At 30.7% G+C, this 19,870-nt stretch overlaps 1 protein-coding gene across 12 annotated transcripts in view; it reads left to right on the forward strand.

Moving 5' to 3' along the window:
* UTRN (utrophin) overlaps positions 1–19,870 on the forward strand; it is a 651,323-nt gene that overhangs the window by 252,021 nt on the left and 379,432 nt on the right. For 10 of the 12 annotated variants that reach the window (XM_007484681.3, XM_056818903.1, XM_007484684.3 and 7 more), the window contains 8 exons: positions 6,218–6,379; positions 6,945–7,073; positions 7,965–8,138; positions 9,633–9,788; positions 12,324–12,494; positions 14,605–14,784; positions 17,735–17,863; positions 18,224–18,394. In XM_007484681.3, coding sequence (XP_007484743.2) covers positions 6,218–6,379; positions 6,945–7,073; positions 7,965–8,138; positions 9,633–9,788; positions 12,324–12,494; positions 14,605–14,784; positions 17,735–17,863; positions 18,224–18,394 — 1,272 coding nt within the window. Of the gene's footprint in view, positions 1–110; positions 584–6,217; positions 6,380–6,944; positions 7,074–7,964; positions 8,139–9,632; positions 9,789–12,323; positions 12,495–14,604; positions 14,785–17,734; positions 17,864–18,223; positions 18,395–19,870 lie in introns of those variants that run through there. The other 2 variants (XM_016428934.2, XM_016428935.2) reach the window with 2 other exon arrangements.

The raw sequence follows: 19,870 nt of genomic DNA on the forward strand, positions 1-19,870 counted from the left end.
AATGTTTCCTCAAGAAAGAAAAAAAAAGAACCCAATTTATATAGGTAGAGGCACCAGTGCTTATTGCTGGGTCATACTATAATAATAAAAATGATATCAACAAAATTTGCCTGGCTATTTGATAATGTAGAATTAAAAATGTTAAAATCTAAATAAAGTAATTCATTGTAGGGAGATTGCACTATAGGACAGATGATTTTCTCAGTTTTTAAATTCCTCCACAAGTAATTAAAAATAATGCTTCTGAGTGACCTTTAAAGGAGTGGAAATAGTTGTTAGGGCAATAGTTGTCCAAGGGAGATAACTTGAGAAGAAGCTTGGAGGATTCTAGGTGGCAGTCTAACATAAGCGACAGAGGAAAGAGCTTGGAGGCAGTTGTGTGGGCTGTAGTCTTTCCTTTGGAACCTTCAACCAACTGACTACGTGGGGGTTGGGTGACTGACTGGAGAAGATTTCAGAGGCTATCTGCCTTGACTAGATTCTATATGGAGCTGTGATCCCACCAGAGAAAGAGTGAATGTACACAAGTGAGTGCAGTTAAAGGGAGTGTATAGTTCCTGGTTCCTAGTTCAAAGACAGAAGGGTAAGACCACACTTTCTAGAGAAACCATAAGGATTAAGAGTGTTGAAGGTGACAGCATTGCTGAGGACTTTGTAACATAAAAGTTAGAAGAACAAAGAGGTCAATGACCCCAGGGAATTCAGGATATAATAATAATACCAAAACTGAACTCTGAGACATTATTTCACACAAATAGAATGAAGAGCCTAATCCTAGCATAAAGTTAATAATTATGAAATGGATTGCTTTAAATCAAAAATAAAAAAAATGTGTAAATAAAAGAGAAAGAACCTAACCATAGATAGTTCTTTTGGAAATAAAGAAGATTAGGGTTTTCCATTCAGAAGGCAGTGAAATTAAATCACCTGCTTCTGGAATTTAAAAGAAAAATGTAAACTTGACACAAGCTTTAAAAAAAAAAACTCTTGGAAGAGGTTTAAAAAAAACTCTAAAAACAAAATGGAAGAAGTTGAGGAAAAATTAAAAAGGAATGCAAGAAAATTATAAAAGAAAGTTTGATCAATTGGAAAAAGAGATCCAAAAACTCACAGAAGAAAATAACTTCTTAAAAATTATCATGTGGTAAAGAAAAGGTATTAATTTTTTATGACAACAAGAAATAAATAGAATGAAAAAAATATGAGAATATGGAACTTCTTAATGCAAAAGGAAGTCACCTGAGAAATAAATCGAGTAGAGACAATATAAGAATTCTTGGACTACTTTAAAGTTATGATCAAAAAAAGATTTTGTACTTTCAGAAATTATTGTATGAAATTCCCTAATTCTAAATACTGTTTAACTGTAATCAGTGTAAGAGAAGATTTAGCAACTTATACATTAAAACAACAAAGGGAAGGGAAACAGTATTTCAGAGAGCTAAAAAACTGGGTTTACAACCAAGAATAATCCAAGTAGCAAAGCTGTCTTATCATGTATGGAAAAAAAGTTGTTTAATGAAAGAAAAAAAAACTTTCAGATTTTGAAGAAAAGAGCAGAACTGAAAAGAAAATTTGATATACAAGAATGAGATGAAAGTCCAAATATAAAGGATTTAATGTGGTTAATCTTTATAAAAATGATACAAACTTTAAGAATGATATTAATTGGGTAGTTTGAATCAGCAAACATAGAAGCTTCAAGGTTGACTTAAATATAATGGAATGAGTAAAAAATGAAATAAAATTCAATGGAGAGAGATAAAATGGAATAGTTATCTTATATAAGAGTCATGAATGAAAGAAATGTTACAATAAATGGAAGTTGAGGATGGAGAGCTGGTAGTGTCTAGTACCTTATTCTCATTAGAACTTAGAAAAGAAAAAAATAATTCACATAGAAGAATAAAAATTTTCTGAACTTTTAGGGGAGATAGGAGGGTGAGAGATAAACATTAATGACAAAATTTTAAGATCAGTATGTAGATATAAAGAAAAAACTAGCTAAGGGAATAAGATAAGTGAGAGAATAATAGAGGAAATTCACATTAAGAAGTTAGAGAGTAAGAAGAGGGATAAAGGATGGTCCCTTAGAAAGATGAATAGATTAAGAACTAGAAAGGTTTGGGGAAGAAGCTATAGAGGGTAGCTTAAATTAGAAGGGTAGATTGATTTAGAATTAAGTGGGAGGGGGCATAAGAGAGGGGCTCTTAGAAGGAGTATGTATTAGGGAAGTGGTGATTAGAAGAAAATTTAGACTTCTGAGAAAGAATAAGATAGAAAGAGAGGCAGAGAAAGAAAAACTCTGAGGCAAAAGAAAATGGAGGCAAATACACAACTAATAATTATAACTTCAAGTATGAATGGGATGAATACATCCATAAAATGGAAACGGATAAAAGAATGGATCAAAAACTAAAACTGAATAATAAGTTATTTTAAGAAACACATTTAAAAAAAATGAGAGAAGCACATAAAATAAAAATAAATGAATGGAGTAAAATATATAATACTTCAGCTGCCAGAAAAATATTGATGCAATAAGGTTCTTCAAAGTTAAAACTAAAATAGATCAAAATAAAAGAGATAAATAGGGAAACTACTGTAATATAATAAAAATGATATTTCATAAGGGACAATGGAAACAATAAAATTAATTGGATACTCACTCAACCATAAAGAATAATATGTAAACAATAAATAATTTTATTAAAGAAAATAATAATAATTAAACAACATATCAAAACCTTTAGGATAAAGTAAAGGCAATAATTAGAGGAAAATTTATATTTCTTAATGCCTATATCAATGAAATAAAGAATAGATTAGTGAATTCTGTATATAATTTAAAGACAAGAAAAAGAAATTTTTTGTACAAATGAATATAGCCAAGATTACAAAGCAAACAGTAAATTGTGAAAAGCTATTTCATAGTTTAATATATGGAGGTCTCATATAAAATACATATAGAATTTTATCAAATTTATGAGAATATGAACTATTCCCAAGTGATGAATAGTCAAAGGCTATAAACAGAAAATTGTATGAAAACATTCTCTAAATTTTTGAGTAGAAAAATTCAAATCAAAACTTTGAGATTTTGTTTCACAACTTGAGATTAGCTCAAATTACAAAAGAGAAAAATGACAAATATTGAATAATATATGGAGCAGTGGAGACATTAATATAGTATTGGTAGAACTATGAATATATCTAACTACATTGCAGAATAATCTGGAATTATGCCAAAAGTATTATACTTTTTTTGATATAGCAATACCACTATTCATTAAATTTCCTAAGGTGTTGATGGAGAAATCAGAAGAACATATTTGTACTAAAATATTTTCAGCTAGAAATTGAGCAGACACCCATCAATCATGGAATGACTGAGCAAGTTGTGGCATATGATTATGATGAAGTGTTACTGCCAAAGCAAGTTAATTTTTAAAAAGCATGGAAAGACCTACATGAAATTATAAAGAATAAAATGAGCAGAACCAACAGACCATTATATAAAGCAACAAACATTGTTTGAATTACTTTTATAAATGTACCTCCAGAGAAAGAATTGATAAATTGAAATAAGCTAGACACTGCTTTTTATACTAATTAATTTTTAACTAAATGTACTTTATGTAGTGCAGGGAGGACAGTGAATGAGGGAGTTACCTGGGAATTTTAATAAAACAAATCAAAAAGATAAATTTAAAAGAAAAAATGAAATTATAACAGGTCCCTTGGGAAAATAAATTACTAGATATATCATCATAAAAAATGAAAAACGTTAGGAGTGTATGTGTGTGTGTGTGAATAACATTTCCAGTACTCAAATTATATTTTGAAGCAGCAGTTATTAAATAATTTGGATTTGGGTAAAAGATATGGAAAAAAGATATCAATGCAATTGACTTGGGTACTGTCCATTTAGAAACAATGAAGCTCACTTACCCTTTCTATGGTAAAGCAAAAACATAAATTACTAAGGAAAGGACATCTCCTACTCACCCCAGTCACGGTTACCTTCATGACCTCCTGGGAAAACTGGTTTGGTACAAATTAGACTTAGAACAATATCTTACATTATGTTATACAGTAAATTCAAATGGATACATGATCTGAACATTAAAGTTAATACACATAAGATATTACAAAATGAGATAATATACATTTCATAGCTAAGGGTAGGAGATAAATTCTTAACCAAACAAATGATATGTAGAACTAAAATGATAAAATGACAATTTTGATTATATGAAATTAAAAAACTTTTGCACAAAAAATTATATGCATCATAGCAATTAGGATAAGAATTAAAAGCTATCAATTGGCATCTTTTCATAAATATTTCACAAACCTTTGATAATGAAGGTAGATAATATATAAATGTAAGATCAAAAGCTAGCTCCAAATTAGAGAAATAGTAAAAAAATATGAAAAACAATTATTTTAAGAAAAATATAACTATTAATAACCTGTATTCTAAATTCTAAATTATTATCAATCATATCAAAGAACAGTTGCTTATCTAATAAGAAGAATAAAAATCAAATTATTTTTAATTTTGATTCACAAAATATCTTAAAAATTGGTGAGAATTATGCAAAATTTGAAATATTCTTTTTGGAGGGCTTTTGAAAATATAGATGCAATAAATAATGTATTATTGTTGGAAATGTGAATTAGTATAATTATTCTCCAAAGCAGTTTGTTATAATGCAAATAAAGCAACTAAACCTTTGTCCCTTTATCCCAGAAATTACATTACTAGTCATATATATTCAAGATGTCATTTGCAAATAGAAAGTCTCCTTATGCATGAAAATATTTCTACAAGCTGGGGATAAAGTAGTCGCCTAGTGTTTTTTTTTTGTTTTTTTTTAGATGCCTAGTTTTTGAAGGCCGTGACTAAATAGATTATAAGTAAATGTAGTGGAGTAGTATGTTGGTGTATGAACTGATTACCATGATGAATTCAAGAGATGCATGGAAGATTTTTTATATGTATTGATGCAAAGTTAAGTAAGGAGGCCCAGGAAAACATATCTACATAATGATTACTTCAAAATAAATGAAAAGAAAAATAGTCCCCGAATAATGATACATATTTGAAAAGTATAAAGAAAAGTCTGGTTCAATAGAAGAAAGGTGAATTTATCTATGAGTTTGTAATATTTTCTTTGTCATCATATTTTTTTTCAAGAATTAATTGGTTTTGTAGAATTATTGTTCCTTTTCCTTAAAAAAAAAAACCCCAACAAACCCTTATCTTTCATCTTAGAATTGTTATTAAGTGTCAGTTTCAAGGCAGAAGAGCAGTAAGGGCTAAGGGCTAGGCATTTAGGGTTAAGTGACTTGCCCATATTTACACAACTAGGAAATGTCTGAGGCTAGATTTGGACCCAAGACCTCCCATCTCCAGACCTGACTTTCTATTGATTAAGACACTTTGGTGCCTCCTTTTCCTTTTCTTTAAAAACAAAAAACAATCCTTGTTATAAGTGATGACATTGGAAGAGGTAAGGTGGAGGCATATAAGGGGAAATCTAAATGATGTAAGAAGAAATGATATTAAGAAAAATCTGTTGAAATATAAACAATTATTCCTGAGCCCAGATTTCCTCTTAGTATTTTCTGAAAATAACCCACATTTCTGTTGCCTTTTAAGGTAAGTTAAAGGTAAAGAATAGAAAAGTAAAACTGACTTCCCAATGTCATTCTTTTTTAAAAAAATTATTTATTTAGAATATCTTTCCATGGTTATATGATTCATGTTCTTTCCCTCCCTTTTTCCCTTCCTCCTCCCTAAGCAATTCCACTTTCCCAGTGTCATTCTGTTTCTTTTTCAGAGCCAGGATTTGAACCCAATACTTTTGACTCCATGTCATGCTTTTTTGCACTATACTATATTGTTGTTTAATGTTGTTTATATAAAAAAATCTAATTTTGTGAAGTGTGGTATTTTACTGTTTGCTAAGAGAAAAGTATAAGTGTTTTTGTTATGAGTCAATAGCATCTTCTCAGTGAGTGCTCTTGGATGTTAATTACTTGTATAAATCAAGCCATAGCCTCCTAAATGGTGATGCTTTGCCATCTGTTTCTTTTCTGTTCTTTCCTTTTTTTTTGGTAACCTGGAATGTATGGAGGCCTTTGTATTCTGATAGCTGCATCTAAATAAATATATGCTTAGCGCCTTAATATTAACTTTCTTCTGTAGGCAGAGTCCAGACAGATTTTGTTGGAAAAGCAACTTCAGACCATGAGGGAAACTGACCACATGCTGCAAGTCCTGCAGGAAAGCCTAACAGAACTGGATAAACAGCTAACAACATACTTGACAGATAGGATAGATGCTTTCCAGGTTCCACAGGAGGCTCAGGTAATTCTTCAGCTATACAAACTTTTCTGAGCCTTAAAATAATGGTACAATGAATAGTTCCTGTTTATTCTTGGAGATAATCCATTTTATGCAGATGTAGTAATTTTAACATGCCCATCTTCCATTTTTATTTTATTGCAATTTGTCATGGACTAAGAGGCTTTATCTATTTCAAGTGTTTAGCTCTTCAGCCTTTGTGTTAGCTTCCTCTCTGATTAAGAACTTTGTGGAAAATAAGAAGTATAATCACACTTATAGGGGTCTTTAAGTTTTATAAAACTCAAATGAGAAACATGGTCCAACTTCCTCATTTTACAAATGAAAAACCTGAAAGTCAAAGATATATATAGTACTTTGCCTTTGGTACCATGTAGCAGAGGTGGGACTTGTACTGAGATCCCCTGACTTCATATCTAGCCCTGTTGTTCCTCCTGACAAATACTGCCAAATTGGAAAAATCTCCTAAATGTTTTCTGTTTTTACTCCCTATACAATTTCTTTCCAATGATCTGTTTCAAAAGACTCATCTCCCATTTTGACCTTCTTCACTATTTTCCTTTGCCAGAAAATTCATGCAGAAATCTCAGCTCATGAGTTAACATTGGAAGAACTGAGAAGAAATAGCCGTTCTCAGCCACCTACCTCTCCAGAAGGCAGGTCTCCTCGAGGAGGAAGTCAGATAGATATGCTGCAGGTAAAGGAACAAGAGATTCTGCTTTTGCCTTTTTAAGATCAGTGGACACAAAGAATTACTGGATCGTTTGTTAAGTGGTTTAATCATAGACTGATATAATTGGGAGATATCTGAGAGATCAATTAGTCTAACCCCTTTATTTTACAATTAAGGAAAGTGATATCCTAAGAGGCTGAAGGACTGAGCCAGTTACATAGCTAGGGAGTAGCACATCTGGGATTTGAGCTCATAAACTAGTTCCTCTCCAGTGTATCAGATTATAAATGAATAGTAAAGAAGGAGCCTTGAATAGTAGATGCAGGTTTAAGGATAGATTTTTGAATACCTTAGATTGCATGAGACATGGCATAGGGATATATTACATAAAATATTATTCATATCTTGTATCACTTTGTATACACATTTTGTTTTATTATGCCCAAGACAATCAGTCTGAGTTTAGAGGAATTTAATGGGTCCCCAGATTTAGTTATTGATATTATATATATTTGTCCTGTCCCTGAGATGCTTGAAAAAAATCATGCTGTAGTAATTGATGCCTTTAAAACGGAGTCCTAAGAATGACAAAGTTCAATTTTTTTGTAATAAATTTTATTATTCATTTTTCCAAGATAAACAATCTGTCATGATAATTGGTTGTAGTTAACTCAGGAGATTATTTAATCATGTAATTTCTTAAGGCTTGATTACATATGGATTTATACTTGGTTCATTGTAGTTATTTTGATTTATTCTACTATACTCAAGTTTTGTAATACTAAGAATGGTTGATCTAAAGCAGCTAAATTAATAAAATCAGGTCTAAAATTTCTTTTGATACAAAATATTTAATTTTATTGTCATTTCCTCCTCCTTCCTCTTCATTGTAAATGTTATCATTATCATCATAAGCGGAAACTTCGTGAAGTATCCACAAAGTACCAACTCTTCCAGAAGCCTGCTAATTTTGAGCAGCGCATGCTTGATTGCAAGCGGGTTTTAGATGGTGTAAAGGCTGATCTTCATGTTTTGGATGTAAAGGATATTGATCCAGATATAATTCAGAGTCATTTGGATAAATGCATGGTAAGGCAATATCACTGTTGGGTTGCATGTATCTGTGTAATTGTATTGCTTAATTTTTTTTTCTTGAACAAAAGCACCATTTAAAATTTAAGCTTATTTGTAGTATGTAAGTCTTGTTAATGTGGTTGCATATTGTAGTGTTTTTCTAGGCATCAACAGTTAGTACCATTGGCTTATACTCTGCAAATTCCATTCTTTTACCTTTTTTTTCTCCACAGAATTGGAGTATTTCCCCTTCTCCAGTTTTTTTTAAGTCTTTCATTTCCCATGATCTTTCATATATTACTAACCATGACTTAGTAATCCTGTTTTCTATTTCTTTAGGTAGTGAAGATGTAGTTTATTCTGGCCCAGTTACTTAACTTTAACAAAGACACCTGGGCTTTATCATAATATCAATTTTTCTTGGTAATCTCTTATTTTTTTTTCTGTTATTTCTGTTGCAAAGGTCATTGTATTTTGCAGAAAAAGAAAAACAAAAGCAGGATAAAAAGTCAAGAACCTTTCCTTCCTTTATTGTCTTGCTCTCACCAGATAGCAGTTCTTTGCCTTCTTTTTACTCCCCATCAATTTAAAAAACATTAAAAAATACTTTATTGTCCTTAGTTTTTTTTTACCATTCTGAAGTATTATTTATGTAATATCTCATAGTTATTCTTATAGTGAATTCCATAAGTCAGTAAAATAATAAATCATTCAACAGATTTTCAGTAAATACCTATTATATGCCCAACACTATGTTAGGCATGAGATACAGATACAAAGAATGAAACAATCTTTCTCATGGAGCATCTGGAATCTTAGAGATGATGTCCCATGTGTGCGATTTACTAACACTAAACCTTCTTTCCTTGACTTTAGCTCCACTTTTATATTTGTTTAGCCTTGAGTAATGATATCTGTACTTTTCAAAGCTCCCATCTCCAGAAACATATAGCTCTTTAAAAATTTCTGAATACTGATGGTGGTACATGGATAGAATAAACTTGATAATACTTAGACATGGGGCTATAAAAATTGTAGTGCTTCTGTGTTTATTTTTCATACACATTGCCAATCATGAAAAGCAAGTTATTAGGAAAAGGGTTGACTTTTCGAAACGTTTTTGCCAACTAAAAATAAATTTTTTCTATTTTGTCAGAACACTTTGTTAACTTTATTTTTCATACAAAGATAGTAAATTCTTATCTCTTAATTCATAAAACATGAAAAATAGATCATGGAACTGTTAGTTTTCTTGCAAATACATAGTATGACATTTGATACATTTTTACTTTTTAATGTAAAATTTTTATTTTTTGTTACTTATTTTACTTTCAATCAAGATGTATTTACTGTCTTGATTTTATTTTACTTCCAGTTTAAAATTCAAGAAATGAAAAAAAGGATACTTCAGAATATGTTGTTCTTAATCATATATTTGCTATTGAGCAAAGTTGCCAGAGATTTGCAATTTTTCCTGAAATGCCTAATTTTCTTTCTTTTTTAATAAAGAAACTGTATAAAACTTTGAGTGAAGTAAAACTAGAAGTAGAGACTGTAATCAAAACTGGAAGGCAGATTGTACAAAAGCAACAAACGGACAACCCAAAAGGGATGGATGAACAACTAACTTCTTTAAAGTTCCTCTATAATGACTTGGGTGCACAGGTAAGGAAAGTGAAATACTTTATTAAGGACAATATATCCACTTTTAAAAAGTCTGCTCCTAGGATAATATAAGGCCCTATTTGTTACATACAGATAATTTCATTTGAAATATTTTAAAGTAGATTTTACTCTATTTTTTTTACTAATCTTGGAAATTTTGAGTTGTGGAACATTTGAAAACTAATTAATATGCTCTATCATTTTCAAAGGAATTGCTTTCTATATTCTCTTTACAGATTGAATATAAGCTTTATTATGATTTTTAAGAACACTTATTTGCCATTGTGCTTGATATTTTAATAACTTTTACCTTTGTGGGAAAAGTAGGTGTCAAAGAAGTTAGCTTATTTTGATGTTATTTTGTTGTTCATTTGTTTAGTTGTGACCCCATTTGGGGTTTTCTGGGAAATATACTGGAGTGGATTGCCATTTATTTCCCCAGTTCATTTTATAGATGAGTAAACTGAGGCAGGTTAAATTACTTGCCTAGAGTCATATAGCTAGTAGGTACTTGAAATTGAATTTGAACTAAGGTCTTCCTAATTGTAGACCACTGCATCACCCAGCTGTGCTTTAAAAAAAATGTTCCTTAAAATTCTAAATCTTTATGTGTTTCTCCTCTTCTTGTCTTCTTTCTCCTCTTCCCTGTTTTTTTTTTTTCCTAGCTACTTGCAATTTAAAAGTTCTGAGGGGCCACTAAAATTTTGAGTCACTTGCCTAAAGTCCTAGGATTTCAGCCAAAATCTTTTAACTCCCAGGTCCATTCTTCTATTTCCTAAATGTCCTATTTATGTAGTATTGTTTAAAGTCATGCTGCAATTTAAACAAGAAGTTATAGGCAGTTCACATTAATATGCTAGTAGTTTTAAATACTTCTAAGAGACATTGATCATTTGGGGGAACTACAGGTTAAGAATCTGTGAGATCTTTTGTATTCAGGAACTGGTGAAATCATTTTGCTTAATGGATTGACTCATTTTAGACTCTGCCTTCAAATCAAGAAAGAAATAAGAACTCTGACGCAGTAACATTGTTTAGATATAGATGTTGTTTTGAATTGTGCTGCAGTTTATTGAATATTAAATACACCCAGATGAAAAATGATCAAACTATTTCTATTAGCCCAGAGGAAAATAGTTAATATGTTGTTTTCACCCTCATTTTAGTTTAGTTTAATAATAAGACTCTGTACATTGAATTTTCAGTTAATTAAAGCCTCACTGTGCTGAGAAGAAATTGTAGGTATGGGACCAAATAAGTTTAATGATATCATGATCAGAAATGTTACAATGTGAAATATCTTCTCATTATCAGACAGTTAAAATTAAATATAAAACTCCATTATGGCCATCATTTTTTGCATGTTTTATAAATGGCAGTTTCATTATTGTCTCTCAGGAAGCAAAAACTTTTTTTTTGATTGATTCTTAGAGTTATTTAATGAAATGTTTTAAAAGAATAGGTTTCCTAATTCCACATTGAACATTTTGAAATTTAGATACACGAGTTTAACTTGTTGCAGGGCCTAACACAAATGGATTTTTGTCATGATTCTTAAAGTTTTTGACAAAAAAAATATTTTTAGATGATGTTACTTCCTGTGTATCTGATTAATTAGACAATTTAGGTATCTAGTGCTTTAATGGGAATTCAAAATTTTTCCTCTGATTTTGCTAAAAGCTTAGATTTACTGGAGCATTTCACTTGTTTATTCAGTGGGGTAATAATTAGCTCCATTTTAGATGATACTTTAATACTTATATTCTACAAAATTAATATTGATTAAATTATCTTCTACTGTCCAGTGATATTTAATATCTCAATTAGTAGATACTTATTAAATGTTTATTGATTGGCTGTTTATTGATTATATATCCCTTTTAATTTTTGTCTATAACATTTATAATTCCTGTTTTATATATTGCTGACAATAAATATATTATAAATACAAATGCCAAACAGATAATATATCTTTAAACATGAATTGAGTCATTTTAAAAAATGGTCTATATTTCCTTTCTTTTAAGTTACACCAGAATTGCATTGGAGTTAATCTGTTATTGCCTAAAATATAAATTATCATATGTGTTTTTTAAATGCATTTAATTCTTCTACAAGTTTATCTCTGCTTTGGCTAACATACCAACTTATTCATGTAATACCTTTCTCCCAAGAATTTCAAAAGACTTTTTACATGTTTAGCTTGCTCATCTCAGTGACTGTCTAAATCAATGTCTGGGCTATGTTTAAGCAGTAGAAGAATGTAGCTCCTTGTCTAATTTTTCTTAGTGGTGAAAGTATGCCAGTGGCGAAGTTCTTAGATGTCTATTTCATTAGATTTAAATAAACTGAGCTGTTACATGTTCCACATTTTAGATGGAGCTCACTCTAGTTTTTACCTGAATAATTTGAAGAACCCAGCTGTTACATGTAACCCAAGGCAACGTACAGACAAGATAGCACCTATTGGAGCATGACTGCAAAGCAGTTTGAAAGATGAAAGGAATGCTCTTGATTTCTTCCTTTTTTTTGCAGGTTACTGAGGGAAAGCAGGATCTGGAAAGAGCTTCTCAGCTGGCTCGCAAAATGAAGAAGGAGGTAGCTTTGCTTTCTGAATGGCTAGCCGTTACTGAAGCGGAGTTAGTGCAGAAGTCAACCTCAGAAGGTTTGCTTTCTGACCTGGATACAGAGATTGCCTGGGCTAAGGTAAGTTCTAATTCAATTGAATTGCTACTATTACATTAGTGGCACTTGTGTTGGTTGCACTGGAGACCTTTCCCATCCCTTCTTGTTAAATTATGCCTAGCTAAGCATTCATAGTGTTCAGTGGTTTTTATTGCTTATGTCTTCCCAAGCAACAGAAGGAATCCTCTACATTTTCAGTTGTCATGAGGTAATTTTGGTCCATTGATTGCTGAAATGAGAAATTTTATATGCTTATCAAAAGTTGTTAGGATTGAAAAAAAGCAGAGAAGTAAAGAGTATATGGTCATTATGTTTAAAATGCTTATCTTGTTATTTTTAGTAAAAATGTGATTTTGTCACCTCTACTTGGTGTCTATTCTTTTTTATTATCGATATCAATTAGTGAACAGATGTGACAATCAATTCTTTTTTTAGCTGAAAAAAAGTGATGTTTTGTAAAAGAATATCAATGTCTTTGAAAGATGAATGAAAATCACATCTACAAAAGCTCTAGTTGATTATCCATTTAAATGGACAACATTCCTTATTTAACACCTAACTATGAACAACAATGCTTTATTTTTAGGAATACATTATTATTAGTTGCCCCGAGTTAACAATTAAATTTATTAGAGAAGCTATACGGAGAAATTAAAAAAAAATTAAAACTAAGTTTATTTACTTTGATGGGATTTTTGAGTAGTGTTGGGATGTATTAGGGAGAGTAAAACTCCTGGTTTCTTTGTTTTGGGGAAACTTTGGATTTCAAAACTCCCATAGAAATTCCTCTGCAGTTTACTGTTTTTGAGAGTTGTCTGTCAACTATTGAGATTAAATGCTTCCATAGGTTCTCACATCTGGATGTGCATGCAAGACTGACAGGTTTTTGTCATTCCAACTCTTTACCATAAATGTTTACATTAATGTTTGAATTATTATTCCACTGGTCAAGAGCATCCTGTGATGTGTAGGATTTGTATGTAGGTCTTCATCAGATTTATCTGAATAATAGAAGAAATGTTGATATTTAAGGTAGTTTTCAAAAAGTAGAAGAAAATTGTAAGAGAAAAAGAGAAACTGAGATTACAGATTGCAATTTTGTGTAGGATGAGCATTTATTGAGGTACAAAGGGGATTATGAAGGTGGAATACCAAGTGCAACTGAAAATTGAAAAAAAATTAAAATACTTTTTGATGTAACTTACAATAAATGGAAAATATACAGTATTCTTTAGAAACTACATATTAGTTTTTTGTCTTAATCATGATTAATTTTAACTACTATATGCTTTCCATCATGTTTTCAAACCTGGTTTATTAGAGTATGTTGGAATTAATGAGAATTATTTCCATGCAGAAATCTCTTTTTTGTGATGTTTATTATTATTATTATTACTATTATCATCATCATCATTATTATTATTAACCTTTTAGGTTAGCCCTGCTTTTAGTGTTCTCTTGCTTAAATTGAATTACTTATAGTTATTTATTGGTTGTAGTAAAGACTTGCTGCATGGAATCAATAAATAATCTTAGGAGAATGCAGGGATGTCAAGGGCACAAAATATAATTGTGGGTTCCATACTTCCTTTATTACTGGTAGTTGTGCTGTGGTGTGATATTTAGAAGCAGTACTTGAATGTTCACAGAAGAGTAATGAAGCAATGTTAAATGACCAGATGTTATGTACACTTTGCTCAAATTCATCTGAACTGAACTACTTTTATGTTCCCCAAAGTGCTACATAAAGCAATTAACTTTAACTTTTTAAAATGCTAGGACATACTGTGTTTGAAAAATGTATGATAATTATCAAGGTTAAATTTATTCATTTATGTTTTAAAGGTATGTTGATATCTGCTTGAAAGTTCATTATTTTAGTATAAAAATTTGTATGGTTTCAGGAAATTCTAGAATTCATAATTTTCTATGAACAATCATGTATAGGAGGGAGGTTTTAAATCCTACAGGATAATTCTAAACATTCTATCTAATTAATAATTTAAGTATTTACTAGAACCATTACATATTATCAGATAGAGTAATGTGAATTATTTTCTTGATTTAAAAGATATATACAAAATTCCTAATGATTGAAAAGATCATGAAATTTTACATACTTTTGTTTTAGAATGTGCTGAAGCAACTGGAAAAGAGAAAATTTGATTTAAATAATATAACTGAAATAAGAGTAGCCCTACAGGGTTTGGTAGAAGGCAGTGAGGCAACTTTGGAGGAAAAGATCTGTGTATTGAATGCTGGTTGGAGTAGAGTTCGCACATGGACTGAAGATTGGTGTAACACATTATTGGTGAGTTTTACTGAAAATGATTTATACATGTAGGAATTTATTTTGATTGATAATAATTTTATTTATAAGAGATTATTTTTCATTCATTTCATATATTTTCATTTTTCATTTTCATTCATATGAGGGAAAACAAATAGATTTTTTCTTATTTAAGAAAATAAAGTTAAATTTAAAGAAAGTAAAATATAATAATCCTATCTTTTTCATATGTGGTTTAAAAAAAAAACACCAGAATTAGTGGTTCCAGAGCATTAAAAAAATCTTCCTATTTGCTAATTGTAAGATTGTTTTTGAAAGTAGCATATATAATAGCACATTCTATATGTCATCTTATTTTATTGAAGATTAAAAGAGTTATGAATTGTACATCAAAAACATAATTTGCTCATTTATAATGCAAGTGCAGTTTGTTTTTTGTTTATTATTATAATATCTTATTTCTAAATTTATAGCAACAATGCATCTTTTTAAAAAAATTAATTTATTTAGTCAATTTAGAACATTATTCCTTGGTTAAAAGAGTCACATTATTTTCTTCCCATCCTTCCTGCCACTGATGCACAATTTCATTGAATATTACATGTGTCCTTGATCAGAACCCATTTCCATGCTATTGATGGTTGCATTAGGATGTTCATTTAGAGTCTACATCCCCAATCTTATCCCCTTTACCATGTAATCAAAGTTCTTTTTCTTTGGTGTTTTTACTCCCATAGTTTTTCCTCTGAATGTCGATAGTGTTCTTTCTCATAGATCCCTCCAAGTTGTTCAGGATCACTGCATTGCCACTAATGGAGAAGCCCATTACATTCAATTGTGCCACAGTGTATCAGTCTCTATGTACACAATTCTCCTGGTTCTGCTCCTTTCACTTTGGATCACTTCCTGGAGGTCATTGCAGTTCCCATGGAATTCCTCCACTTTATTATTCCTTTGAGTACAATAGTATTCCATCATCAACATATACCTCAAGATGTTCAGCCATTCCCCGGTTGGAGGGGATTCCCTCATTTTCCAAAATTTTGCCACTACAAAGAGAACAATGCATCTTTCTAATGCACCTTATAATTTAGAACTTTTTATTGTTATATGTTTCCTGAAAAGCAGGATTATTTTGACTTTTAAGAGTTTGCCCATTGTTCTGATTTACTCAGATTTATTTTATGGGTTCTTAAAACAAACAAACAAACCAATAAATAAATATATTCTAGAATCATATTTGTATGAAATTTCCAAAAAGGGAACATCCATTGACTTTCTTGATGTTTATTTCAAAATTAAGTATTGTCATGTGATTGACAAAGTTAGGAAGTTAAGGGTATGTTTGATTGTTATTCTCCTTAACAGTCATAGAGTCTGAAGAATACTTGGCTTAAAATAAAATAAAACATCATGGAACCAATTCAGTAGTTTTGAAGCATTCCTCCAAACAGCATCAAATTAAATATTTACTAATACAAGGCATTAATTTATGTATTAGATGAATCCAAAGACAAAAATCAGTGACCTTTCCCTCAAAGAACTTACCATCTTATGAGATAAGATATTTATAAATAAATATATTATCAGGGAAACTATGATCAGGGTAAAAAAGACAAGCCAACACATAAATCTTACATAAGATATGCATTGGGTGAGATCACTTTCAGCTTGTGGATCAGAAAATGTTTCTTGACATAATTGATTATTGAGTTTGACCCTAAACTAAAAAGAAATATTTAAATAGGTAGAATTATGGAGATAGTGCTTTCTAGTTTTCAGTTTAAAGGTCTGCCTGGATTCATAAAGGTAAAGGTGCTAGAGTTCAAGCAGTGACCCAGAAAAAATATCCAATGGTTACACATTAGAGATGGATATTATTTTATGAGGGTAAATAACATTTAAAGAAGATCTATTACTATCTGCTTTGCTATCTATTTTATAATCTGTATCATATAAAGACCATGAGATCTTCTTTCTGACTTCCAGCTCCAACCTTTCCTATGTGTTATCTTCCTCTTTGGAATGTGAGGTACTTAATAAGAGCAGGGACCACCCTTACTTTTCTCTTTGTAAACTTAGTTCTCAGTATAGTATTTTGCACATAGTGCTTAATAAATAGTTTTTCATTCATTTACTTGAACAAGGATAGTGGGAGTTTCTAGATAATAGTGGTCATGTGATATATCATGAGTAGAATTGCTAGAACTTGACAAATTTTTGGTTGTGGTTGTGAGGGAGAAACAAAGAGTTAAACCCTTGATTTTGAGTCAGTCTAGGTAGGTTAGAGGATGGATGGTGGTGCTACCAAAAGACATCAAAAAATTTTGGGAAAGAGGGCAAATTTTGAATGAATTTGATTTAGTTAGGACATTTTAAATTGAAGTGACAGTAGAATATCCTGATAGATACTGTCAGTGTGAAATTTTAAAAATGTGGACTTGGTACTGAGTGGAAAAACTGGAAATACACACACATTTATCTATTTGCATTTATTATTACTTTTTCATGATACCCACAACATTTTTTTTCACTGCTGTTACTTTACTTTTTTTTTTAAACAAAATTCTTTCCTTTGAGAATTTGGTATGCTAGACTTGACAGGAAAGGAAGCAGCCAAACAATAATAGAACCAACCTTAGAATTTGACTAAAATTAAGAGACCATTTATTTAAGCATACATGTATAGGATTCTCTTCTGTAACAGTCACCACAAATGTCAAGGACTTTCCTTGAAGAGTTTCTAGAAGAGAGGAACTTACTTTATCCTGAGGTACTCAATTCTATTTTGAAATGATTCTAATTTTTAGGAACATTCTTTTTACCTAGAGTCTTTAATTCTCATAACTATAGCTAATATTCATTGGATCTAGTTCTGCCTGCTACTTCATGATTATTTAAATATCTCTGAAAGTACATGATATTGAACATTTATGGGATTGGATAAAAAAAAACAACATTTTTTTTTCAGAACCATCAGAGCCAGCTGGAGATATTTGATGGAAATGTTGCTCATATAAGTACTTGGCTTTACCAAGCTGAAGCTCTGTTAGATGAGATTGAAAAGAAGCCAGTGAATAAAAGTGAAGAAATTGTGAAAGTATGTTTGCCCAAGATCATCAATGATGATTGATCGGTTATAGCAATATGTACTGTCTTTCTTGGGGTTTAGAATCTTGTTTGTAAATGTATTGTCTTGTCTTTTATTTTGAATTTCAATTTTTGTGGAAGATGCAGAAATGATATAATGAATCATCTGGGAAAGAGTTGAAAAACCCAAACCCCTTCCCTTACCCCCACCACCATCCAGATTCATTAATTAAATTAAACATTCTTCCAGTGTTTGATTTAGATAGGCATTTAACATATTCAGGGGAAATTAAGATCAAATTTCTCTTTTTATTGGGTTATACTTCATTATTTCTTGAACTTGTGATAATTTTGTTTTTGTATTGCTTAGCGATTAACATCTGAACTGGATGATGTTAACCTACAAGTTGAAAATGTTCGTGACCAAGCCATTACGCTGATGAGCGCCCGTGGTTTAGCAAGTAGTGAGCTGGTGGAGCCAAAGTTAGCTGAATTAAATAGAAACTTTGAAAAAGTGTCTCAACACATCAGAAGTGCTAAAGTGAGTATTTAGTGGAAAACAGTTATAGTTTCACTCATAACGATTTCTTTTTTTGTTTCTTTACCTCTTCCTCCCATGCCTCTTATATGTAGGTCTGCCCTATGACTTTATGTTTAGTTTACCATATTTTCTTTGCCTTCAGCTCTTATTGATATTATCAGTTTTTCTAATTTCAAGTCTGATGTCTATATGGATAACTTTCAAATTGGTGGACTTAAAAAAATCTTTACATGCTTCTCTGCTGATTCAGTCTTTTAATTCCCTACTGGATAGTTCTAACTGAAACAAATCCTGGGTTCAATGTCTTTTTATGTAAAATTCAATGTATTGTCTTCCATTTTAAATTCTTGCTCTTCATGATTTCCTCATTTCTGTCTTTGCCACCTTTATTTTTATAAATAACTACCTTCATTAGTATTTATTTGAATTTGTCTAAACTCTGTCCCATATCTCCAAATAGCAAATAAACTATCAAGGCATGTTTATTGTCATATAAAACAAGTCATGTCATATTGTACTCTCATAATATAGAATCTATGAATTTGGTTCCTTATTTACTATTTCTAAAATGAAGAGAATGACAATACTTACCTCTCAGGGTAACTGTGGAGATTGTGAATTACACTTTGTGAACTTTAAAGCACTATATAATAGGTCTTATTTTAATAGCTATTATGCTTATCTTTTGGATATTAGCTTAATTATTTCTTTATCTTTGATTGCCTTCTCTTTTTTCTTCTGGTTTTTTTTATCTAAAATTAATCTTTCTCTAATCTTTTAACCCTTTATACTCAGGGATCTTGTTGCATTTTAATATTTTTGTTGTTAGTGAACATCTTATTCTGTCTTTTAGATTGCAAGTTCTCTGAAGTAGGAAACATATAATTTTATCTTTTACAGTGAATTGCAGCTATTAGGTTCCTAATATATGTTTAAAATATTATCCATTTTATTAAACATTCTGTTGAACACATTACATAAAATTAACCTTTTGTGTGTGCATGCATATTGAATAGCATGGCTGTACAATTTTGTTTATTTAATGCTGATTTCCTTCATCTTATATTTAGTTTTACTTTTAATTAACATTCCCTCTATTGTGCATGTATATAGCTTGCACTACTGTCTGTCTATCTGAATATCTATCTATCTATCTATCTATCTATCTATCTATCTATCTATCTATCTGTATGCCTCTCTCTCTTTTTTCATTCACTACTTAGTGAGTTTTATTTTTTTTATTATTTTTAAAAATTTTATTTAATCAATTTAAAACAGTATTCCTTGGTTACAAGGAATTTTATTATTACAAGTTACAATTACAAGTTACTCCCCTCCCCTAACCCTTTCCTATAGACGACACGCAATTCCACTGGGTATTACATGTGTCCTTGATCAGAACCTATTTCCATGTTGATATTTGCAGTAGGATGTTCATTTAGAGTCTATATCCCCAACCATATCCCCTCGACCCAT

Source organism: Monodelphis domestica, chromosome 2 (genome assembly GCF_027887165.1).
Source record: "Monodelphis domestica isolate mMonDom1 chromosome 2, mMonDom1.pri, whole genome shotgun sequence".
Taxonomy (NCBI): Eukaryota; Metazoa; Chordata; class Mammalia; order Didelphimorphia; family Didelphidae; genus Monodelphis; species Monodelphis domestica.